General features: G+C 44.0%; 1 protein-coding gene across 3 annotated transcripts in view; it reads right to left on the bottom strand.

Annotated features, from left to right (window-relative positions):
* The window catches only part of CC2D2A (coiled-coil and C2 domain containing 2A), a 134,903-nt gene that overhangs the window by 22,637 nt on the left and 88,562 nt on the right, over window positions 1-23,704 (bottom strand). For all 3 annotated transcript variants that reach the window (XM_082728688.1, XM_082728690.1, XM_082728689.1), the window contains 9 exons: window positions 22,779-22,871; window positions 21,615-21,706; window positions 18,219-18,386; window positions 14,735-14,840; window positions 14,435-14,544; window positions 12,889-12,985; window positions 12,345-12,443; window positions 8,897-9,073; window positions 3,767-3,970 (listed from right to left, as the gene is read on the bottom strand). In XM_082728688.1, the coding sequence (XP_082584814.1) occupies window positions 3,767-3,970; window positions 8,897-9,073; window positions 12,345-12,443; window positions 12,889-12,985; window positions 14,435-14,544; window positions 14,735-14,840; window positions 18,219-18,386; window positions 21,615-21,706; window positions 22,779-22,871 (1,146 nt within the window). The remainder of the gene's footprint in view (window positions 1-3,766; window positions 3,971-8,896; window positions 9,074-12,344; window positions 12,444-12,888; window positions 12,986-14,434; window positions 14,545-14,734; window positions 14,841-18,218; window positions 18,387-21,614; window positions 21,707-22,778; window positions 22,872-23,704) is intronic.

Consider the following 23,704-nt stretch of genomic DNA (forward strand, 5'->3'; position numbering starts at 1 on the left):
CACCTAACCCCATTCCCCTCCACCGCCTCCAAAACCTTCAGTTTATTTCTGAGTCCACAGTCTCTCATGGTTTGTCTCCCTCTCTGATTTCCCCTAACTTACTTCTCCTTTTGAGAGAGCAATAGTATTTAGAAACTGAAACCCAGGCATCATTATAGTACAACTCATATTCCTGCAGTTTGTAAACATCTTCTTATTTGTGGCATTTCATTTCCTTTGTGGTGTTTTTGATAAACCCAAGTTCTCACTGTTAATATGGCCAAATGTATCTTTTTTTTTTTCTTACAGCTTGTGCTTTTTTTTCTCTCTTGTTTAAGAAATACTTTCTATCTCAAGTCATAAAGATAAAAATGTCTTCATATTTAAATCCTCAATCTGTCTCTGCTCTTGAGTGATGTGAAGTAGGAATCTATTTTTATTTTTTCAATATGTAAAAATCCATGATTCCAATAAAATTTATGTAATAGTCAATGTTTTCTTTACTCATTTCCAGTCATCGCGTTTGAGTGGGTTAAATTTGAATGGACTTTTTATTCTTTTCCATTTTTCTCTCTGTTATCTGTGTGTCAATACCATTTTACTTTAATTACTACGGTCTCATAACAGTCTGGATATATGGTATGGCAAATCTTCCCACTGAGTTCTTCTTATTCCTCAGGATGTCTTGGCCACTTTGGCCCTTTGCACCATCATACAAATATTAGAATCAGCTTGCCAAATTCCACCATGAGTTTAAAAATCTAGTTTGACAGTCTTTTTTAACTGGAAAGTCGAATCCCTTTGCTTTGATTGCGATTGCTAGTAAACATTTAGACTACTTCTACTGCCTTATTCTGTGCTTTTTATTTTTCATACTTTTTTATTTCTTTTTTTTCTCCCTGCTCTCTTCTTCATCTCATTTCATTATTTTATCTCCCCCCACTATGGAAGCTATATGGACTTTCTTTTACTCTTTTAAGTGATTGATTTAGAAATTTCAACATGAGGGCACCTGGGTGGCTCAGTCGGCTGAGCCCCCAACTCTTGATTTTGACTTGCGTCATGATCTCAGAGACATGGGATCGAGCCCCGCGTCGGGCTCCACACTCAGCACAGTCTGCTTGTTCCTTTCCCTCCCACTCTGCCCCTCACCCGCTTGTGTCCTCTCTTTTTAAAATAAGTAAATAAAATCTTAAAAAAAGTAAAAGAAGTTTCAACATGAATATTTAACTTTAAAACTCTTAAAAAGTTAATAAATAGCTTCACTCTCCTCTTGGAAAATACAAGGGCATTAAAATACTCTCATCAATCCTTTCCTGACATATATGCATTTTTTTCCCCAGGATTTTTGTTTTTATCACAATTTCCCATCCTCATTGCTAGTAGTATTGATGTGAAGACAATGCCTATTTAGGTTTACTCACAAATTTCCCATTTTCCTTATTATTATGCTAATAATCATAGTACTACTATCCTTACTTCTCTTGGATGTAAATTTTTTTTTTATAAATTTCTTAACTGAGAATCTTTTGGTTGTAAATTCTCCCAGTGTTTGTGTGAAAGGTGGCTTCACTGGATATAAATGACTAGTGTGATGGCTGTTTTCCTCCAGCCTTTTGCAGATATTATTCCTTCTCTGACTTTCATTTGTGCAGCTGAAAAGTCTATTGGTTGAATCATTGCTCTTTTATAAAAAAATCTGTTTTTTCTCTCCAGCTGCTTTTAAGACCATCTTTGTAGTTCTCATGACATGCCTAGATTTTAATTCCATTTCATTCATCTTGTGTAGGATATACTGGGCTCTGGATCAGAGGATTGTTGACTTTCATCAAGTCTTAAATTCTTAGCTCTATCTCTTTGAACATTGTCTTTCTCTTTTCATACAGGGTGTCCTGCCTCTATCCTCCATGTCTCTTAACCTTTCCTTTAAATATTCTATTTTTTGCTATCTCTGCTCTATATTCCAAGTAATTTCTTTGCATGCATATTCCAGTTCAAGTAGTCTCTACTTATATTTAGTATTTTGCTTAAGCCAGTTGTCTTCTCATTTTAACTATTCTATTTCATATTTTTATAAGTATCATGCAGTATTTTTAATAATTTTCCTATCAGTTCTGACAGTCTACTGTTCCCTGGATTTCTTAAACTGAGTAAACATGTCTGTTTTATAGTATGAATCTGATAATTCCAGTATCTGCGGTCTTTGTGGCCCAATTCTTCAGTGTGTTGTGTGTGTTAACTCTTACCTTCTTTATGGTGACTTATTTCTTCATTGATAATCTTTTATATGTTTGTGTTGGTTGGAACTTTGGAACTTTTTCTGTTTGTTTTTAAGGCTGAGTTTAAAGGGCGTTCTAGAAAGATCTGTGTTTCCTTCTGTCAGGGATTTAGGCGCATTCCCAATAGGGAACACTTTTAATTAAATTTTCAGCTGAAGTCTTTTTTTGGAGGGGGGTGTCATCCAGGCAGTGTAAATTCCAGTCTCAAAAGTGAATAAATACAACTTATTGATTAGGAATTCCCTGGAAAAAGTTTTCTCTTTTCTCTTCCATCCAGGCTGAGACAAGCAAGATTCCTTCTTCTGCAAAGCCGGGTATTTCCTGGGTTACCAACTGTTGACATTACCTGTCAAGAGTCCTAACTCTGTACCTGAGTCTCTGATTCAACCATCCTCCCTCCCTAGCCTGGCACCACATATTACCTCCTTCCCCAACAGCCTTGTGGCCTGCTTGAAGCCCAGCACAAGGCATCAGGAATTACTGGACGACCTCAGAGAAGACATTATTTCAGGCTCTCACCCTTGTGGAATCTGCTTCGATGTTTCCTGTCTCTGAGTTTTCCCCCTCACCTTAGTTCTATGTCAGCCACAATTCTAAAAATGGTTTAAAAATTTTATTCATCCCTCCTGTGTTCTCTCCTGAAAGAAGTTTTCTGCATATTTACTATGCTAGGAATAACAGAGGAAATCCCTATTATGGTTTTTAATAAAAATTGATTGACAAAAAAAGTCACTGATATGTGGAACATGGGCTTTTCTTTTTTGCTGTATTTTTATCTGCAAATAGATATATCATCACCCTGTTCCTAAATTATTATGTTAACAACTTATTAGCAGCAACTACTTCCTAGACTACTCACTCTCTAAAGATAGTTATGGGTTACAGTAGTCACTTAATAAAGCTGTTTAACATATGGCTTCTGTTATGTGTGGTTGTGAGGGAGAAGGTGCTTTGCAGCCATATTTAATGGCCCAGTATGGATGTGGTCTGTGGTGACAGCTTACATGCTTGTACATCCTCAAATCTTGGAAATAATTTTTGCTTCATTTGAAGTCAATGACGCCTATCATATTAACTATAATACTGAATACTTCTCTAACTATAGTAGAAAGTGCATGAGTTCTGAAGTCGGAGGTCTAGGTTTGAATCCCAGAAAATGATGGAGGACTCATAATGAAGGCGTGTTTATATAAGACACTGTGAAAGTGTAAAGCATCTTCCAAATGTTAATTTCCAGAACCCAGTTGAGAGCCAGGGACAGGGTAAGCACCCCACAATCTTTCACTGAAAGAATGAACTAAGGATTACTATTGTCTCTGGTTCCTTCAGACTTTTCTAAAGAAAATGAGCTTCAGAGTAATAAAAAAGTGTTAATCATTTCTTTCACCATTAATAATCTCAATATAGTGACTATCTGAAGTACTAGGAAACATGGTAATTAAGAGGGCAATATATTAAAATTTTAACACATTTTTAGCCGCAACCTTGATGGGCTATGAAACACTCACCGCCGTTGCCTGGGGGCTGTTGGGGCAGGCATCCAGGAGCTCCTGGGGAGGGTTTAAAGGCTTGAGGTAACGGGTGACAAAGACGGTTTTCCCACTGATGTCCGTCACTGTTGTGAGGCACTGGCGACGTGGAAACTTTAAGGCACATTCAGTTTGAAACTTCTCTGTTGCTTGAAGCAATTTCTCATCTTCCTGAGAATCAAACTTCAAAAACAAATACTCCATGGAGTTTACATCTGATGACAGGAGACAGAGTAGAACTCGCGGAGATCCCACAGTTGACATGAACTAAATGTGTGGTTCAGGAACTATGATTAAGTGACCCCTTCCCTATTGCCATGCCCTGGAGTCCTAGGGCTTCATTTAACTATATTTATAATCTAAAAATTAGATGGATTCATCAAGTATTTAAAAGATATTGAACAGGATTGAAAGAAAATAGCCAACAGGGAAGCGGTCCTGTGGAAACTATGGCCACCTACAGAAAGTAAACTATGATGTACTAATTCTGGTTGATGAGACCAAGCAGAGGTTTTTTTTTTTGTGTATTTTGACATTGGTTTTAGAGGGGAGAGGGGCTCAGAAATCTAACATCTCAAAGGCAGGCTTGAGCAACTCACGTTAAATGCATAACAAACTGACAGATACATGTGGGTGTGTTAAGTTTTAAACCCATGATCAATGTAATACATAATAGTAATGGGTCTCAGGGAAAAAGGAAACAGAACCAGAAAGACCAAATTTATTATATTTATTCTAAGGAGTTCTCTGATCCAAGATGAGCTACCAGTTTCCAGACTTCTGATAACTCAAAGCAGATGAAATAGAGAAATCTTCATTTGCCTTTTTTTTTTTTTTTAGATTTTATTTATTTATTTGACAGAGAGAGATCACAAGTAGGCAGAGAGGCAGGCAGAGAGAGAGAGGAGGAAGCAGGCTCCTGCTGAGCAGAGAGCCCGATGCGGGACTCGATCCCAGGACCCTGAGATCATGACCTGAGCCGAAGGCAGCGGCTTACCCACCGAGCCACCCAGGCGCCCTTCATTTGCCTTTAGACACACGTAATTTTCCCCCTTAAAGCTATTGCTAAAAAAGTAGTTTGCAAAAAGCACATATTTAAGTGTTTTTTAACCAGATTTTTGTTGCTTACATAAAAATATACATATGGTTGCTTACATTTCAAAGGGTTTCAAGATAAAACTCATATAAAATTTTATTAGAAAAATTAACTGTTAGGTGGAATTTAGATTCTGGGCAGTGCCTGAAAATATGTATGTTTTGAGAAGGGAAATGCACCCAGCTATCCTTTTCATACTCTGCTTTATTTTTATTTTTTTAGCATTTAAAACTGTCTCCCCCATAGAGCAAGATCAAGATGCCTAGAATCAGGGATTTTGTTTTGATCTTTTTTTTTTTAAATCTCCAGTACCAATTGCACCTGGCACATAGTTCATGTGGTGAGTGAATGAACAAGTGCATAGAAACATCCCCTTACTTTTGATGACTTCAGATCGAATCTAGACTATCCCAGCTGTTCTGACTTCTGTTTCATTGGAGCTGAACTGTGGTTCTGCTTCTAATTTGATTGCTGTCCCCTGAGGGACTCGGATAGAGGTTGTGGGGATGTGAGGCACTTCCGTAAGCCTGCCATATACTCTCACGGGATGTCCCTGACATCTGAATCTGAACACCATCATCATCATCATCACTATAACCACCTACCGCTTGGCACACTGGGACAGAGAATTAAATAAATGAAAAGGGTGAGCTCCAAAGATTTGTTTGGTATGGGTGTATCACAGACTCCGGAGATATAACTGTCACCCCCGAAATAACTGTAATTTTATAAAGATGGAAAATTATGCAACAAGAGTGGCTGAAAAAAGCACCCAGTGAATTCATCCCTGTGTCCTTTAAACTCATTCATTTACTTATTTGTCCAATTATTTGCTGAGAGTCTGAAAGGTTCCAGGCTCTGTGGTTAAAGGAGGATGAAACAGTGCCCTCAGGCAACTTCTAGTCTAGAGGAAAACACTAACAAGCAATCAGGCACTTAATTACTTGACCAGAGATTCTATGGAGTTAAACACGGGACGCTAGAGGTGCACTTAAGAGGTAGCAGTAGGCACTGTCCAGAAAAAGCAGTAAGAACCCTGAATCAGTCCTGGCTATTGGCCTTCCAGGTTGAAGAAACTGTGCCTAAAACCTTTTTTTACCACTTGGACCTGGATGTGCTGTTGTGTATTTTGACTATGTACCCAGTACTTTGGGAGAGCAGGGCCCATGCCTGAATGATCTTGTGTTCCTGTCTGCCCCAAGCATACACAAGGTAAGCATTTAATTAAGTATCTATTAATGGTCATTAATACTTGCTTAGGCCACCATGATGCCGTTTCATGGACTGAAACAGTGATTTATGGAGGAGTGTGCCATTTGGTAATCTAAGGAGTGCCAAGGGAAGGCTAAATACTGGAAGAATTCGGGTTGTTTATTACAAAACAAATTAAGGGCTAACTGACAAATTCTCAGTTTGATTCAACACAGAATGTGGAAAATTCTTAACTGGTTCAATTTTTTTTTTTTTTAAACCGTTAGGTTAGTGTCAGTATTTACAGAAAATTGAACAGTTTCAAAACCTCCCTTTGGACACACTGACAGCTCCGTGGATCAGAAATCCTTGTCACGGCTGCGTGGTCTCTGTAAGCAGCAGCTTATGGATTTTATGGGCTTGGAGACAGTGGAGATGGATCCCAGCAGGCGAGCTACATTCACACCTATGACTTCCTACATTCAAAGCTAGCTAAGAATCTCTCTGACAGAATGTAACGGGCCAGAAACTGGACATTCTTCATGGAACTCTAGACATCTGTAGCTCATTGCCCAGGGATTGCACACATAGCAGGACCCATCAGCCTCCGTGAAGTGGCAGGGGACGGAGGGCAGCTGAATAAAAGCCTAATGACTACTGACCAATGAATGTAAAACACAATACCTGGTACACCTTTTTAAGCATGTCACTCATCTATCAGAGGCAAGAAAGAAAAAAGACATGAGAGGAACACTTTATTAACAGAAATAATCTATTTTTAAAAACTTAACTTCCCTTGAGACAACATAAAGTAGGTATAAGAATTTCAGGTGTTGCTACTGATTCTCTATGAAAATCCCATGAGTAAATCCCTTAAAAAGTCACAGGGAATGGTTCCTCGTGGGGTGATGGTGGAGGGAAGATTCTAATCTGCTAATCCTGGAAGTCGCTGATAAGTGGAGAGCCAATTCCAGGTTATGGGCTCTATGCTGTTAGGATGAGAGCTTGTCTCTCCTGCATTATCTTCAGGGGACTCACCGGGCAGTATTTTCTGCTGCTGTGTTTAGGACCTTAGGGTGCTGTCAGTCCACATGCTTCCTCATCAAATAGCAGCAAAGAGCCTGCCCTCGAAAGGGGTTTCTTAAGCCCTCTTTTCGGAGGCCTAACGGAAATGCTTCGCACAGCCACAGCGGGGCAGTGACATGCCATGGAAGACAGCAGTGGACAGCCCTGGTACCTGCCTGTAGACAGGGCAGGCTACGAGACCTGGGGGACCTGGGTTCAGAGCCTGTGGGGGGCAGTGCCAGAGCATGCACCAGGTGCTAAGGCAGCCCTGATTTCAGCCCTTCAGCCAGTGGTCCCGGAAAGTGGTTCCAGACTGCTTTCACGGGCTCTGGAAGCTCACCTCCAGATGGAGTGCTTTTCCTTCATGAAGAAGACAGAAATAGCAAAGCCATCTTTTGTCTGGGAGCATTTTTCTGTGTCAGCATGTTTTCTGGCTTTCTCTTGAGTTTATACATAAAGAAAGAACATTAAGAATACATGTTTCACTTCCTAGAAATACTCTGAACCACATATATTCTGCCATGTCTTCTAGAAAACAGATTTTCACAGCATTTGTGACCAAGGCTAGCATATAAAATTAATTTGAATTTCAGCAGATTTATTTTTCCAATAATCCTTGCAAAGGGGAATAGTGGAAGTATTTTTTTCTGTAAACAAAACTGTAACACTGAAAAAGAAACAGAGGAATGTGCTCTTTTGTCCCCCCATCTCCATCTGAGTCTTAATTATAAAGATGGATAAACTAAAGAAAGAGTCAGCACAAGAATCCATGTTTAGTGCAGTAGGTGACAAGCTGGGTTTACACAGGAATGTAAGCTCCGTGGGATTTTTCTCTGCTTTTCTAGGCTGCTGTATCCCCAGTGCCTGAAAAATGCCAGTCACACAGAAGATGCTCAGTAAATATTTATTGAATATATACGATTTCGAGTCAGACAGACCCATTAGCTCTGCATTTACTGTTTGGGTGAACTGGATGGTTGAGCCTCGGTTTCCTCCTGTCTCAGTCAGAGACCCACCACACAGTATAGCTGTGAGTATTAAGAGAGAACAGGTCTCAAACGTCTGACACGGTGCGGAGAACCGAGTAAGAACTCAGTACGTGGTGGTGGTGATTGGATCAGTTTGTAGTATGAACAGGTCATGATCAATGCTCTCCCCCCAGACCAGAGAGGGCAGCACATATCACTGCTGAATAAGCATGTTATGTTAAGGAAGTGTGTACTGGCTGTAAGGGCTGGAAACAGTTGCCAACAAACCTAGGTTCTGGAAACTTTGTTGTAGAGTGGTTCAGAATTAGGGCATTTGTGCAGATGCCTGCGCCTGTCTGAAGGCACTGAAGCGAGGTGACCCTGGAAGTCTAGCCTTATAGTGCTGTAAATCGATTCGACGCACAGCCCAGCAAGGGATGTGAGGTCATACGTGGAGCTGTATTTCGGCGTGCTTGCCGATAAACAGCAAGATAAAAGAGCGGTCTGCTTTTCTCCTCCCATTAAGAAAATTCTTCTAAACCTGATGCATGTTTATGTCTGTCTTGCTTTGCCTGAACGTTTAAGTTGTTGATCAACTGAAGTATCGGCTCAATGGAAGTGCAAATCTGCCGTCTCCCCTTCCATCCATCTAGACTGTAAGAGTAGCGAGTGGGCAGTGTTAGGGACCTCTGCGTGCGCCATGCGGTCTGTGTTTATAAAAACGCCGCCCAGCCAGCCTAGCAGCATCTCAACACCAGGCTGTCGATTCCCGAGTGGGGGCAGGGTTACCTTTTCTCGAACCGACTCCCCGGGAACCAGTTGAGGCTCGATGGTAATGAACAGGGTGATGTAGGAGCCTTCACTCAGGCTTCTCACAGAGTCAAAACCCCGCTCGATAATCAGGCTTCGCTCCTTGCTGTAGCCCAGAAGAACAGGGGGAATGTCTATTTTAAACGTCCCATCAATCTGTGAAGAACATATGACTTGGTAAACATCCCAGTGGTTTTCCTGTGAAAGTTCAAAGGCAAGTGCTGGCTCTCACTACCTAGTAAATCCAATAAAGTCTGCTCAGACTGGCATTCAAGGCTCCCCCTCTTTCCCGGCGTGTGTCCCTGAGCTCTCATGGGAAGGGCTCTCTACTTCCCTGCACAGTTCCACGGAGCATCCCCCAGCTCTGCGGGGGAACTGTGACAGCAGGTCACCTGGCTTCAAATCCTGGATTACAGCATGGGTGCCTGAGCTCCTGCCTTTATCAAGAGACAGTAATAGGACCTGTTGTAGGGTGGTTCTGGGTGCTGGATGAGTAGATGTCAGACACTCACAAAACTGCCTGGCAGAAGCTCAGTGCTCAGTACGGGTGGGCCAGCAGCCACTCTCCCATCCCCCCTCGCAGAGTACTAAGCACTATTTCCAGATCAGATGTCATTTCCTTGGTGAATTATTCCCTTGTCTCCAGCAGCCTCATGTAGGCAGTGTATCTTGCACTTGTTACCGTGACCCATTTTGCCCGACTTCGTAGGTGTGTGCCTATTTATCACTTCCCTCTGGAGACTCTGTCATTTCTCTCTGTGAATAGATCTCTGTATCACCCAGGTTTTGACCACCCTTCTCCGATGTAGAGCAGCGTTTTGTATACACAGCAGGTGCTCAATACATGCAGGTCTGGTGCACTACCAGCCACTTACATAAAATGACCTGACTTCTGTAGAGACTTCAAAAGACAGGACTTTCCACTCTTGCACAGTCAACACAACAATACGTTTATTACGACTGTCTGATGCCACACCACTATTCAGAGACAGAATCTGAAATTCATACGCTTACAGAGAATCCGATTTTCATTTCAGTCTTTAGTGGTATTTATGTCTCAGAAGAAATAGAGAGGGAAGTTAAACTTTCAGTGACTGTGTTTTCCAGGAAGGAATTAAGTGACCTGCTGTTTAATTTCCTCCTTACATCGGTGCTTTGCCCCAGAGCCTGGGAGTGGGGGTGGGTGGGTGAAGGGGTGCAGAGAAAAGGATACAAAAATAGGGCACCTGGGGGGCTTAGTGGGTTGAGTGTCTGCCTTCAGCTTAGGTCATGATCCCAGGGTCCTAGGATCGAGCCCTGCATCAGGCTCCCTGATCAATGGCAACTCTGTTTCTCCCTCTACCACTCGCTCTCTCTGACAAATAAATAAATAAAATCTTAAAAAAAAAAAAAAAAAAAGGACACAGAAACAAAGCCATGAAATGTGTAGCTGAAATAACTGAGCACATCTGATGTGAGACATAGGCTGATGACCCGGAGAGGAATGGACATTATCTCCAGATAGCTGGGGCATAAGGATTTAAGACAGGGTTTCTCGCCCTGCACACAGCTGATATTTGGGGCCCGATGACTTCTGTGGTGGGGCTGTCCTATGCACTGTGAAGTGTCTGCAACATCCCTGGCCTCCACCCAGGGATGGGTGCCTGGGTGGAGATGCCACTAGCTCCCCCTCTAGTAGTGACCAATGGGTCTCCATATCCTGCCAGATGTCCCCTGAGGCTGCGCGGAAGAGCACGAGCTTTGGAGTAAGACAAAATTTCTAAATGACAAATGTGATGAAACCATTCTCAAAAGTTAATATTGAAATGTATAAACCCCAAAGCTGAATGGTTCTCTCTCCTTTTATCAATCTCGTTCTCCAGGGATACACAATGTGAGCATTGTGGGAAGTGGGTAAACACTGAACCCCACTCCACTGTAAGCTTTGGGATTTGAGAAGTGACCTCACCTCTCTAGGCTTCTGTTTCTTTATCTGTAAAATGGGAACAATAAAGCTGACTGGGTTGTTGTGAAGTTTAATTGAGGTGACATACAAACTAGCTAGTAATGGCATGCAATATAGTTACTCCTACTGTTATTACTGGGTCAGGGCTTGACTTGCTACGAGTAGCTCCAAACCATGACCTACGAGTAGGGAAGCACATAGATTATGGCATGGTTCAAGGAAGAAATTTATAACACAGCTATGGCAAAGAGATCAAACTGCCTCATGAAGTAGTGAGTTCCCTATTTCTAGAGACACACAAGCAGAGTATGGATATTACCATAATAAAGGAGATTCATTTATGAGGAAGGGATTGGGAGTAATTACCTCTGAGTACCCTTCCAAATGTGAAATTCAGCAATGCCAAATAACATGGCAGTTTCGTTTAAAAACTCATGTGCTCTTAAACAGCTTTTCTTTCATTTAAGATTTTAAAAAAAGACTTTATTTGTTTATTTGACAGTGAGAGTGAGAGAGTGCACAAGCAGAGGGAATGGCAGGGGGAGAGAGAGGCAGGCTTCCTGCTTAGCAGGGAGCCTAACATGGGACTCCATTGCAGGACTCTGAGATCATGACCTGAGCCGAAGGCGACACTTAAGCAACTGAGTCACCCAGGTGCCCCTTAAGATGTATTCAAAGAGAGAAATGGAAATTTTTTGGCCAGTACATCACGGAATCTTCACCTGTGGACTGTTCCTTTGTCTAGGGGGAGAATCACAATTCCACAGTCCTTGAGATTCCAACCCATCCAGGCCTGGGTTTTGCCAAAGACTCTGGGGCCCGGGCGACACCTGGTCTGGGTGGGATTAAATTGCTTCCTCCGTGGCTGTGGGAGATTACCTACAGGCTTGTGGCTCAAAGCCTCCTGTTGCCATGGATTTAACACCAGGATATTAGAGCCACTGCAGAATCTTTCACTGTCCCAGATTAGAGCTACTGAATCATTCAAGCATTGTTAACCTAATGGGTCCCCTTAAGCAAAATCATTAAACTCTGAAGAAGGGTATCTTAGTGGAATGAGTCTCCACTAACCGTTTTTTATGTCTGAAATCGGGAGCACTCTAGAAGCATTAATAGAATGTATGTGATGAAATAGGCCATCACTGTCCTGACTGTTCCCTTCAAGTTGCTCTCAGGCATCTATCCACCCCATTTTTGTCGTTTCGACATGTTTCTGCTTTGTCCCACCTTCTGCTTTACTTCTATTTAAATGTTAGAAAAATTCTCAGATTGGAAGAGTCCTACAATAACTCCTGACTTTGAGAGAAATTGATGTTTTACAAGCCACGCATTTATGACCCAAATTGACGGCTTATCGTGCCAACCGCCGCTGGCCCTAGGTTCTCTCCGTATGGAGGGGGCAGACCCACCGAGAAAGCCGTAACAGGAGCAGTGGACACGGCCGTTCCCGAGTCCCACGGAATTCAGACATCAGATGCTCACCTTGGCTTGGAAATAAATGGTGCTAAATGGAATTTTCACGCTTCCCAACCAGTGTCTCTCAATACGCGTGTGGATTCCGCTTCCTCTTTCACGGTCATCCTGCGGGGGGTGGGAAGCCGTAAACCTTTAGGAACGTCAGCCACTCACGTAATTAACTGGCCCTGGGAAAACGGCCGGGGTGTAGCTAAAAGCCGGTGGGCTAGGTTAGGCAGACCTGTGGCCCATTCTGGTTCATACACTTCATTGTTTTGTGACCCTGGGAAAGACGCTCAACCCTTCTGCACATCAGTTTCCCCTTCACTAAACTGGAGATTTAACAATCTCCTTCACAGGGTTGTTCTAGAATTAAGACCATGTATGTAATACACCCAGGGCAGTTATCAAAAATCAAAAAGCTAGCTCTCTTCCTCCCTTCTCCCTTTCGTGCTGATACATGTCAAGTCTGAAACATGTCAACCATCATAAAGAGAATGTGTTAGGGACACATGGTGGGTAGAGGATGTGAACATGGGTGCAGACGTCTTCCTCAAAACCGTGAGCTTACCTCTAGGACGTCGTACAGCACTTCATCAAAGATGTTTATGAACACGTCGTCTTTCACTGACTGCAAACTGGTCGTGCTGTAATCCCCATTGGGGGCCCTGCAAATGGGCACATGTGACCAGACAACCATGACAATGGGTAAGATGGAAACAGTGAGCATTCATATACCAAAATCTGAAAAATCCTCAAATATGAGCATAGAGATAAGGATCAAAAGCAATGTTTTCATTCCAAACATTTACCTTTTTTAAAAAAATTTTTATTATTTTTTATTATGTTAGCCACCATACAGTACAACATCAGTTTTTGATGTAGTGCTCCCTGATTCACTGTTTATGTATAACACCCACTGCTTCATGCAATTTGTGCTCTGCTTAATACCTTTCAGCGGGCTCACCTGTCCTCCCCTCCCTTTCCTCTCTAAAACCCTCAGTTTCTTTCTTGGAGTCCACAGTCTCTCATGGTTCATCTCCCCCTCTCATTTCCCCCAATTCACTTTTCCTTTCCTTCTCCTAATGTCCTCCATGCTATTCCTTATGTTCCACGTTACCTTTGTACTGAGATGCTATAACTTAACACCATACTCAGGAGGAAGGGACCCTAGACTGGAGGCTCTGGACAGAGAGAAGCCCCCTGTCTGCTGGCTTGCCTTGCTGAGTCTCACATCATCCCCCCAGCTGGCCATGGCTGAGCTGGCTCGGTGGACGGGTTACACGCAAGGCCTCTGGCCGACACTTGTGCTGGTGTGCAGCTTTCTTTAGCAACGGGGCTCTAGAAGGTGTGTCTCTAGCAGACTACTCCCTAGCCTTAAACCTCCAATGACAAGGCTGCTGGAACAGACCCTGCGTCCCACTCACCTTCCCATAGAAAACTCAAGCAGGGCAGGGGTGGGGATCTTCTGTAATACCACCTGCTCTGGGTCCAGCCAGGCCCTACCCCATACTGGGCTGTTGTATGTGTTTTATTGAGCATCTGCCTTTCTGTTTTCTCATTCTTTTTGCTTGCTCCGGGCATAATAGTAGCATGTGTCCTTCTCTTCTGGCTAAACCAGCTTGAGTCCTTGCTCTGTCTCTAAGGACTATGTGGCCTGAAGCCAGTCACCTTCTATGCTTGGGTTTTCATTTCTTTCCTATAAAAGTAGAGTGGTGCACTAGGTAATTTCTAAGACTGCTTCAAGATCTGAAATAAGGAGTCTTTTAAATACTTAAAATCACTTAAAGTTTTAAATGCCTATGTAGTATTTCTGGTGAGGAAGAAAGCATCATTATGGAAAGTAGGGAGTAACAGACTGGGGAGTTTATTTGAAGGTTCCAGAGTCGGGGAGACAAGGAACACAGAAAAAATTGGACATTTTCCCATTTTTCCTCTGGACTGGAGTTAGTTGTGGTACCAGTGGAACAGTATGGGACTTGGGCTCAGACTCCTGGATCTTGTCCCGGCCCACGAGCTACAGAAACTTTCACCATAGTCCTTTCCCCCCAGGTCTCCATTTTATTCACCTTTCTTCAAAATATCCTATAGTTCCCTAAAGAGGAAAATATGCTCACCTAAAAGGAAGTTCCAATTCTTCATTCCAGCTGGGGTTTGGTCCTTCAGCTGTAGTTGTGTGGCAAATTGTTCGTTGAAAAGAAACTTCTACAAAAGGACGTACTAAAACCTTAAAGACAAGAGCAAGGCGTTAGAGTCCGTAACACCTTGTTGAATTATTTTGTTCTAGGCAGAGGTAGAATATGTTGACTAAGTAGTGTGTTTGCAAAGAAAATGAAGCATTGAAGAGACAATACATTTTCTGGGCCATTCTGAAGGGGCAAGGATCTAAGCCAAACCATAGCATCTGGGTTTGTCACCTGGCCGAGGGGGTAGTCCACACTGTGGGTAGGGCTGTGTGTGGTTGGCGAAGCAGCACGTTTCTCGCTGAAAGTCCTTGAAGATCTTGATGGCTGCTGGAATTTGCTAGGAGGGAGATGCATGACAGGAATTAGATACTCAGCAAGATAGCTTCTCCAAAGAGGTAGGGCTCTGGTGACAGATGTTTTCTTTAAGTTTGTTGACACTTCAGAAAGCTTTTAGTATGCTCAGGTTCTCTCCATGACTTAGTGGACTCCATGGGGTGGCACGGACTCCATGGAGTCACCCCTAGGCCTAGGGACGGAAGGTGGGGTGGCATGACTTAGGCTTAGCCCACTGAGCCACCCAGGCACCCCAGCAGCTGGCTTTTGATGGTGGTTCCCAGGACAAGGAAAGGGAGAGTTTAAGGAACCAAGGGAGCAAAGACTGGGACCTCCTTTGTGTCAGGCTCTGTGACGGAGTAACACTGTTTCATTTGATTCTGGGTCCTGCTGGGCCCAAGTGGTTTCAAGCAGCTGTGGTGCAGAGCCCTTTGACTCCATGCCACCCCAACTTCCATCCCTAGACCTACATGTCTGTCTGGAACAGTGCAAAGGGTCCTCCCCCTGTTCTTCCTCTCCCAGGGGGTGCCTGAGTGAGGGCTCTGTCTTTTCCCCCCAAAATGAGAGCCACAGTCCCTCTCAGGTGGTAGAATCCTGAACTCCTGCCAGCCTGCCCTGCCCGTTTCCACCCAGGTCCCCTCCCACTGCATTCATTCTCTGTGACCCTGAACTCTGCAGTATCTGCGAGCTACATATCCCCCGTAAGACCCCTCTCTCTGGGCCTGCCAAACCTCACTGCGAAAGACACTCTCATGAATTCCTTGCTTGAATTAGGATCTATGGGTCTTCCCCCTTTCCCTTTTGGGATTTTTTTTTTTTTAAAGATTTTATTTATTTATTTGAGACAGAGAGAGAAAGCACGAGAAGGGGGGGGTCAGGGGGAGAAGCAGACTCCTTGCTGAGCAGGGAGCCTGATGTGGGACTCCATCCTGGGACTCTGGGATCATAACCTGAGCTGAAGGCAGTTGCTTAACCAACTGAGCCACCCAGGGGCCTCCTTTTGGGATTCTTTTAAGAGAGAGAGAACAGGGCGCCTGGGTGGCTCAGTGGGTTAAGCCGCTGCCTTCGGCTCAGGTCATGATCTCAGGGTCCTGGGATCGAGTCCCGCATCGGGCTCTCTTCTCCGCAGGGAGCCTGCTTCCTCCTCTCTCTCTCTGCCTGCCTCTCTGCCTACTTGTGATCTCTGTCTGTCAAATAAATAAATAAAATCTTTAAAAAAAAAAAAAAGAGAGAGAGAACATACACGTGCGCCAGGGTGGGTGGGTAAGTGTGGGGTGGGTGGGGGGCAAAGGGAGAGGGAGAGAGAGAATCTTAAGCAGACTCCATGTCCATCACGGAGTCTGATGTGGGCTTGATCTCATGATCCTCAGATCATGACTTGAGCCAAAATCAAGAGTCAGATGCTCAATCAACTCAGTCACCCAGACACCCTATCCCTTTTGGGATTCTTAAAAAAAAAGAAAAGACAGTTGTCTTGAGAGAGTCGCTTCCAGATACCTTTCTCCTCATCCTAACAACACACCTGTATATTTGCCCTGAACCTTGCGTTTTACCAAGTATTTTATTCATATTCACTACTGGGCTATAAAGTATACATTGTCTCCTTCTACCAAAGTGTCCTCCCTTTTCATAGATTAGGGTATCAGACAAACCATGAGACAATAGAAGTGGAATATTTAACACAAGAGCTACTAGAGAAATCCTTTTTCTCTTTGGAACACCACTGACTACAGTATCACCAAAACATCTGTTAAATGCCTACTATATTTGCAGCCTGTGTTAGACTCTGGGGCTGCAAAGACAAACACAACACACTTCAGCTCCATTGAAAAGGGCCAGCAGACATGTAAACAAATAACCACAATCCAGTGGGATGCATGTTAGACCACAGGGATGGGCATGAGCTAGGAGAGTACAGAGCAGGCGATGAAAAATCCGATCTAGTTTGATGCAAGGGTAGAGGGTGGAGATTCGGACAGGCTCATTGCAAGCGTTGCTATCTGAGCTGTGTTGATGAGCCTACACGGCAATGTATAACACAGAGGATCAGCCCAGCCTCCTTGTAATTTGAACGGAATGGTTTAACACTTAAAAAAAAATTCTACAGAGACCAAAATAAGAGAAACACCTATATATTATTTAAAAAAAACAGTTTTTCTCCCCACAGTTGAGCTTTGATGCAATCAAGGTGAAGGCATGGGGCTGTGGCTCAAGGAAGCAAGGCTAGATTCGAGAACTTAAATGGGCATTTACTAGTGACCCAATGGTGGGAATAGTTGGTGATGATGAGGTGTTCTGTAATGGGTGGAAGAGTTAGGCAGTTAAAACAAAAGGGTAAAATAATGGATGGGGGATAAATGTAAAAGCAAGATCCTAGAGAGGAAATAAGATTCCAAAGTCCAGAACGGGGCTCTTCTGTGAATCAGATGGAGTTGGATGACTCTGAACAAGCCAGCCACACATTTTCCTTTTTGTGAAAAGGAGATATTAATAATAGTGAAAAGTAAGTGAGATACTCTGTATGAAAGAGCCTTAGCACAGTGCGGGGAAGCTGGTGAGCGGGCAGGAAAGTCAGCCTTCCTCATTACACTGGCAAAGGTACTGGCTGGCAGAAGTTTTAATTCTTGCTCTTTCTTTCCTGAATTCTTGCTCATCTCTGTTCTCTAAAGGGGCAAGAGACTCAGGCTCACTTTATCCTGGCTTGGAGGGGGGGTCCCCACTGCCCTAGTGTAATGCAACGTAGTAGGCATCGCTCATGTCTCGGAGAAGATAAAAGGGAAGTCACATTTTTATGCTCGTAGCATGTGTTATTTAGAACTTAGGACATACACCTTTTGGGTATCTGCCTAGTTCACACCCACTTCTCTGAGAACTGTTCCCCACCTTCAGGCCTGGGCCTGGGGACCCTGCCTCTTTGGGTGTAGGTGATGAGACCATGGATCAACCCCTGACCCAAGTCGGGACCTTCAGCTTCTCTCCTGAGAAACTGATGCTCGGTGGATGGTACCGTGGCTGAAAGGACCACTTCCTTCACAGGGAGATGAGGCAGACCCACAGGGGGAAGCAAGCGAGAGAGACAATGGGGCCTCAGAAGAACCATCTGAATCTTTTACTGTCCACTGTCCACCATGCAGTTCAGCTGTACCTCTTAACCTTGAGTTCTCTGAGATATTCCCAATGAATCCCCTCTTTAGCCTAAATTAACTAAGTTGGCTCTATTAGTTGCAACCAATAGGGTTTTGGCTTCAGTAAGACTGCCCCCACCCCTGGCCCCCATGATCAACCACTATGTTCAAAGTAGGGGTGGACATGCTATAAGGAAGTGACCCACTTGGCTGGGACACCGTACTCTCTATTCCAAGGCCATCTGGAGGGCTCTCACCTTGCCGTTGGCTTCCTCACGGGAATGTCATAAGCCCGGATGATGTTCACCAGCACCTTTATGTCTCCATCGGACAGGTTTTGGGCTGTCACCTTCTTCCGACCTTTTCTCCTTGGCCTTAGTGGTCGCTTTTGTTCTGCCAGCTTGAAAAGGCTTAGCCCCAGAATGCTAATGATCATAGAGCAGGATTAGGACTCTGAGGAAAGGAAAGGTCTGGAACGCTATGAGACAATTTCCCAAACTCCCCCCACCAAGGGGCCCTCGAAGGCCCCTGAAAAACTCTGTCTTTTTAAGGGGGTGGGTGGAAATCGTCAAGAAATTCTTATATTGGGGAGATCCTCTGGTGTGGCTCCTTAGCCTTGCTTGTAGCTGCTATCGGTCAGAAGGAAGCTAAGTGTGCTTGGGCCCCTCTTGCTTCCTGCCGGGTGCTCTGCCCACTCATCCCCCAGGTGCTCTCCTGCTCCTGGCCTCAAGGGCCAGTCCTGCGCATGGGGTGCCCTCTGCCCTTCCTCCTCATCTGCCCCAGGCTGCCGTGCCCCTTCAGGGCCCGTGTCTCCCTCCTCCGGGGATGCTCCCTCTCCTGAGGCTGGGGGCATTAACCTGCTCCATTTTCACGGTGACATTCCCAGCCTTCCTGGGCACTTCCCAGGTGACTCAGCCTCTGGAGTTAGACAAAGCTGTGGGACTCCTGGCTCCCCTCTTTGATCTTGGGCAAGTCATGTCACCTCTTTGTCTCTGTTTCATCATCTGTAAAATGGGGATGATCATGCCTACCTCCTGGGGTGATGAAGAGGACAAAGGGGGGTGGGTAGGCCAAGCACCCAGGCCCTGGTCTAGCACTGGGTGGATGCCCTAAAATGGCAGCTGTTGGAGAGATGAGGATGGCATCATGGCAATGATTTTTCCAGAGGAAGGGGCGGGCGGGAGGATCCCTCTCCTCACTCTCCCTCTCGGTGAGGTGAAATCCCGTAAACACTTCCAGGAGATGGAAGCACAGCAGTGAGTCATGGTGGAAGAAAGGGCCACGAAACAGGTCATTAAATACAACCCAGAGACTGAGCAGAAGCACAGATGTGACTCTGGACCCACAGGCAGATGCCATGGGGCTCCACAGCCGGGAACAGCGCTGGCCTCCTGCCCGCTCTCGCTTCTTGGCCACCCCACCAGCACCAGGCTGCTCAGTGGCCTCCTTCCGAGGACCATAACCGGCTAGGGAGGCCCCAGCCCCTGATGGGCTCCCACTTGCTCCCGGGGTCTTCCAGAGCAGCTGCCATTGACCAGCCCCTTCTATGAATTGAGCAGAGTGATGGGTGCCTCCCAGAGTCTGTTTCGTATCCTGAGAAGCCTAACCTTTATTGACCCCATTTTTCACATAAAGAAACTGGAGGCTCTGGGAGGGGACGGGGTTTGCTGAAGGCTCCTCAGGAAGCGGGAGCTGTGGCTGCAGCTTGGGTCACTCTGACTAAACGACCACCTTCTTCTGCTTTGGAAAATACTGACATATATTTATTCTTAACTCACTTAAAATAAGAGCTGGCCCATTACATGTTAACATAATGGGAAGTTATGAACTAGAACTGTCTCCCCCCACCAAAAAAAAAAAAAAAAAAAGAGTGTGAGCAGAGTAATATTGCAAATCTCTTTTTCTGTGCATGACTCATTATCTGCATTTTAGTATTTTAATTTATTTCCATTGAGATGTAATTGTCATATCACATTGTGTATATTTAAGGCGTACAATGTAATTGGTCTGATACATTTACCTACTGGAATATGACTACCACTGTGGAGTTAGCCAACACCTCTATAACTTCACATAATTATCCTTCTTTTTTTTTTTTTTTTTCCTGTTGGGAGAACAATTAAGATCAAGGCGTTCAGTAACTTTGAAGTTTATGGTATATATTGACTGTATTCACTCTGCTATGTCTGAGATCTCCAGAACTTATTTAATTCCTAGTTGCAAGTTGTACCCTTAAACAACATCTCCCTGATTTTTCCACCCCCTGGCCAGTGCGGGTGGGAATTCTACTCTGTTTTTTATTAGTTTGGCCTTTTTAGATTCCACCTATAAGTGAGATCAAATGGTATTTGTCTTTCTCTGTCTGATTTATCTCAACATAATGTCCTCAGGGTTCACTCTGTTGCAAGTTAAGCCCATCTTATTAATCACGGTGCCAGGACATCTACCGAACCCAAACTTGGGGACCTCCAAGAGACACCTTTGCCAGAGCGTCCTAACCTGGCACAGCCCTTCTCTTTGTCACAATTCCTCCCCTCCCCCAGGGGTGGCTCTTCTCCTGAGACTGCCACCCCGCTAGCAGTCTGCATGGGAATGTCTTGGTGGTTGGGACCATCACATACAGAAACATCTTAGTTTAATGCTAAGAGCAAACCAAAATTAAAAGAAGAAAGAACATACCCCGAGCCTTCAGAACTTAATGCAGAAAGTAAAGCAGAAAAAGAAAAAGAAAGAAAAGAAATGGAAACACAGCATGAAAATCACCATCTATTCTAAAATATAATTTTCATGACTGAAAAAATACATTCAGTGACTGGACCTGGGGCCTGGAAAGAAGGGGATGGTGTGCATGGGAGTCTGTGGGGACAGTCTCCCTCCTAGATATAAGACAAAGAAAGGGGGTGCCATGGAATTTTTTTTTTTTTTTTTGGTCTCCTGCCCAACTTGGCAGTGGAGAGAAAGTACAAGCAGGAAATAAACTTTTTAGGAGACCAAGACACTTAATCACAGATAGGTCGCGAAGTTAATGCACTACACAAGACCACCAATATAGAAAGCTATTTTTCACCTTTTATGCTTCTACCTTTAGTTGAGATAATTTGAAGATTTTTCTAAGTAACAGGGAGACAATTGAGCAAATGCTATAAAATCCCAGTTTCTACGTGAATACCCATTTTCCCTGCTACCCCTGACCCCTCACCAAACACACAGTAGCTCTCAGTCTCTCCCCACCACCTGGAATCCCAGGGCTGGTTCTGAGGCACCCCCTCGGTCCCGTGTGTGCATGTGTGCAGGGGACTGAGGAACAGACTGGAAGGGGTAGAGGAAAAGCAGGGGCGTGCAGGAGGGAAATGCTGTCAGACTGCATCTGACTGCAACAGGGAACTGGCAAAGGCTGGTGGAGCTGACTTGGGCATGGTAGGAGATGAGATGGTGTGTACTGGGCATGATGGAGAGCACCTCATGTGACTTGCTCAGTAAAATCCTCCAACTACTGTAACCATGAGGCGTTAATCAGGTTTTACCAGTTCCCAGCACTACCGGGGGCCCAAATACATACCAAACAAGGATAAAAGTCTTCTATGTACATGAAAATTTTAATATGATACAATGAAAATAATTTGATAAGAAACAAAAGACTTCTTCACTCTTACCTGATATTGGGAACTTCTTCTTCTACGACCAAATCCGAAAGAAGAAAATGGTGCTTTGCAATCAGGAAACGATTTATCACTGATTCTCTAACCTGAGGACAGATAGGTGTTTTATTTCAAATGTTCCTGAAACATTACAGCTCACTCCCTCCACTCCTTCCAGTCTTCAGCTGATGTCACCTCAGTGCCTCCTCCCAGCACACGTGCACTTTTCTCCCTGGTATTGACCTCTTCCTATAGCAATCATCCCGCTTTGTTCCTAATGCCCCCCTAAGGCAGAGGGGGTTCCGTTCCACTCACTGCTATATTCATGGGACGAGGGAAAGTTCCTGGTGGATGATTGTGAAATTTTGCTGAGTGAATGAACAACTAGAGAAAACAGGACCCATCTTGAAGCACATATATTTCAGATTCTTAACTTCTTTCTCTATTTATACTGATTTATTTTCTAATTATTCCTTAAATAGAGAATGTCTTAAATATAATAAATGGTGGCTTAAAAAAAGATTTTGTTTATTTATTTGAGAGACTGAGGGAGAGAGAGAGCACAAGTGGGGGAAGGGGAGAAGCAGACTCCCCACTTAGCAAGGATCCCAATGTGGGACTCAATCCCAGGACTCTGGGATCATGACCCGACCCAAAGGCAATTGCTTAACCAACTGAGCCACCCAGGTGCCCATAAATTGTTTTTTTATACGGAGCCCACAGGGTAGATCTTTTGTGGGGGAAAAATGTGCCCTAGTGACTACAGCATTTCCAACAAGTTACATTTATTAGGAGAAGGAAGGGCAAAAGGATATTTCAAGTTTTTAGTGCATCAGGGCAGTCAGTATGTGGTTTATCAAATTTCTTCATTACAAAGGTGATATGATACAAACATTGAAATATGAGAAAAATTGTGACTTAGAAATTCTATCCCTTGTGATCATGCCTCACTTAAGATAACCACTGATCATAAAACGAGATACATCCTGGTGTTCCATACATTCAAAAGATGAAGATGGCTGCTAATTTCATATTTGTAATTATGAGCAAAAAAGTCTAGAGAGGCTAAGTGATGTTTGTCCCACAGAGAACTTCGGAAGAATAGACATCACCCTCCCCCCAGTGTGAGGGTACTGGCTGTTTTCCCCTCTGAAGACTCTGTAAAATGATATTCCTTACCTGTTGGAGGTACTTGGCTACTATGGCCCTATGGGTATCTATGTGGTCCTTGGTTTCAATTATGTTTCTGTCTCGTAAACGTTTCTCATAGTCCTAAAATTAAAAAGGAATCATTTTGTGATTGTGAATTACTAGTACCCCACGTGAGACTAGAGAATTTATCTTAAATCAGATAATTTATCACCTGTGGTTTAAATAATAACTTATGGTTCTAAGTGTTTCTTCCACCTTCCTCTTCATTTTTGGTTCAAGATTGATCTTGGATGCAGTATGCAGGTTTTGGAACCAGCTGGCTGAACTGCCTTATAAGTAGAAGATAATTCTGTAGTGCAATTACAACATAAGCTTTTCATGTAGGAAGAAAGAAGCCACAGAGGTAACCGAGAGACTCACTATAGTTCAAGATGCTAAGCTCACCCGAGCAACTCAGCCAAAGCTTCTGTTCTCATTTTTGTCTTTTCTATTTTAAGTAGAGCAATTGCAAAAATAGTAAATAGCATCTGGCCACAGCTGACATGGGTCACCTATTTGGAGGCGTACAGGGTGCATGAGCTTTGTCTTAGGCAACTGACTTTCCTCTTTCTTTCTATCAGTAAAATCCCCCGGGAGCCCAGGAAGCTGCCATGTTCTGCTTCAGTCCTTTGGTGGTCACAGCTGAATACCCAGAGAGGCTCCTAACCCAGCCTGGGCAACTCAAGCCAGCTGTTCCCAAGATTTTTTTTTTTTTCCTCGAAGATTTATTGACTTATCATAGAGAGAGTGTGCCCGAGAGCACACTCTACCCCACAGGGTAGATCTTTTGTGGGGGAAAAATGTGCCCTAGTGACTATAGCATTTCCAACAAGTTACATTTATTAGAAGAAGGAAGGGCAAAAGCTCAGAGAAAGAGAGAGAGCAAATACTCAAGCAGATTCCCTGCTTGGTAG

The sequence above is a fragment of the Mustela nivalis genome, assembly GCF_964662115.1.
Source record: "Mustela nivalis genome assembly, chromosome: 4".
NCBI lineage: Eukaryota > Metazoa > Chordata > Mammalia > Carnivora > Mustelidae > Mustela > Mustela nivalis.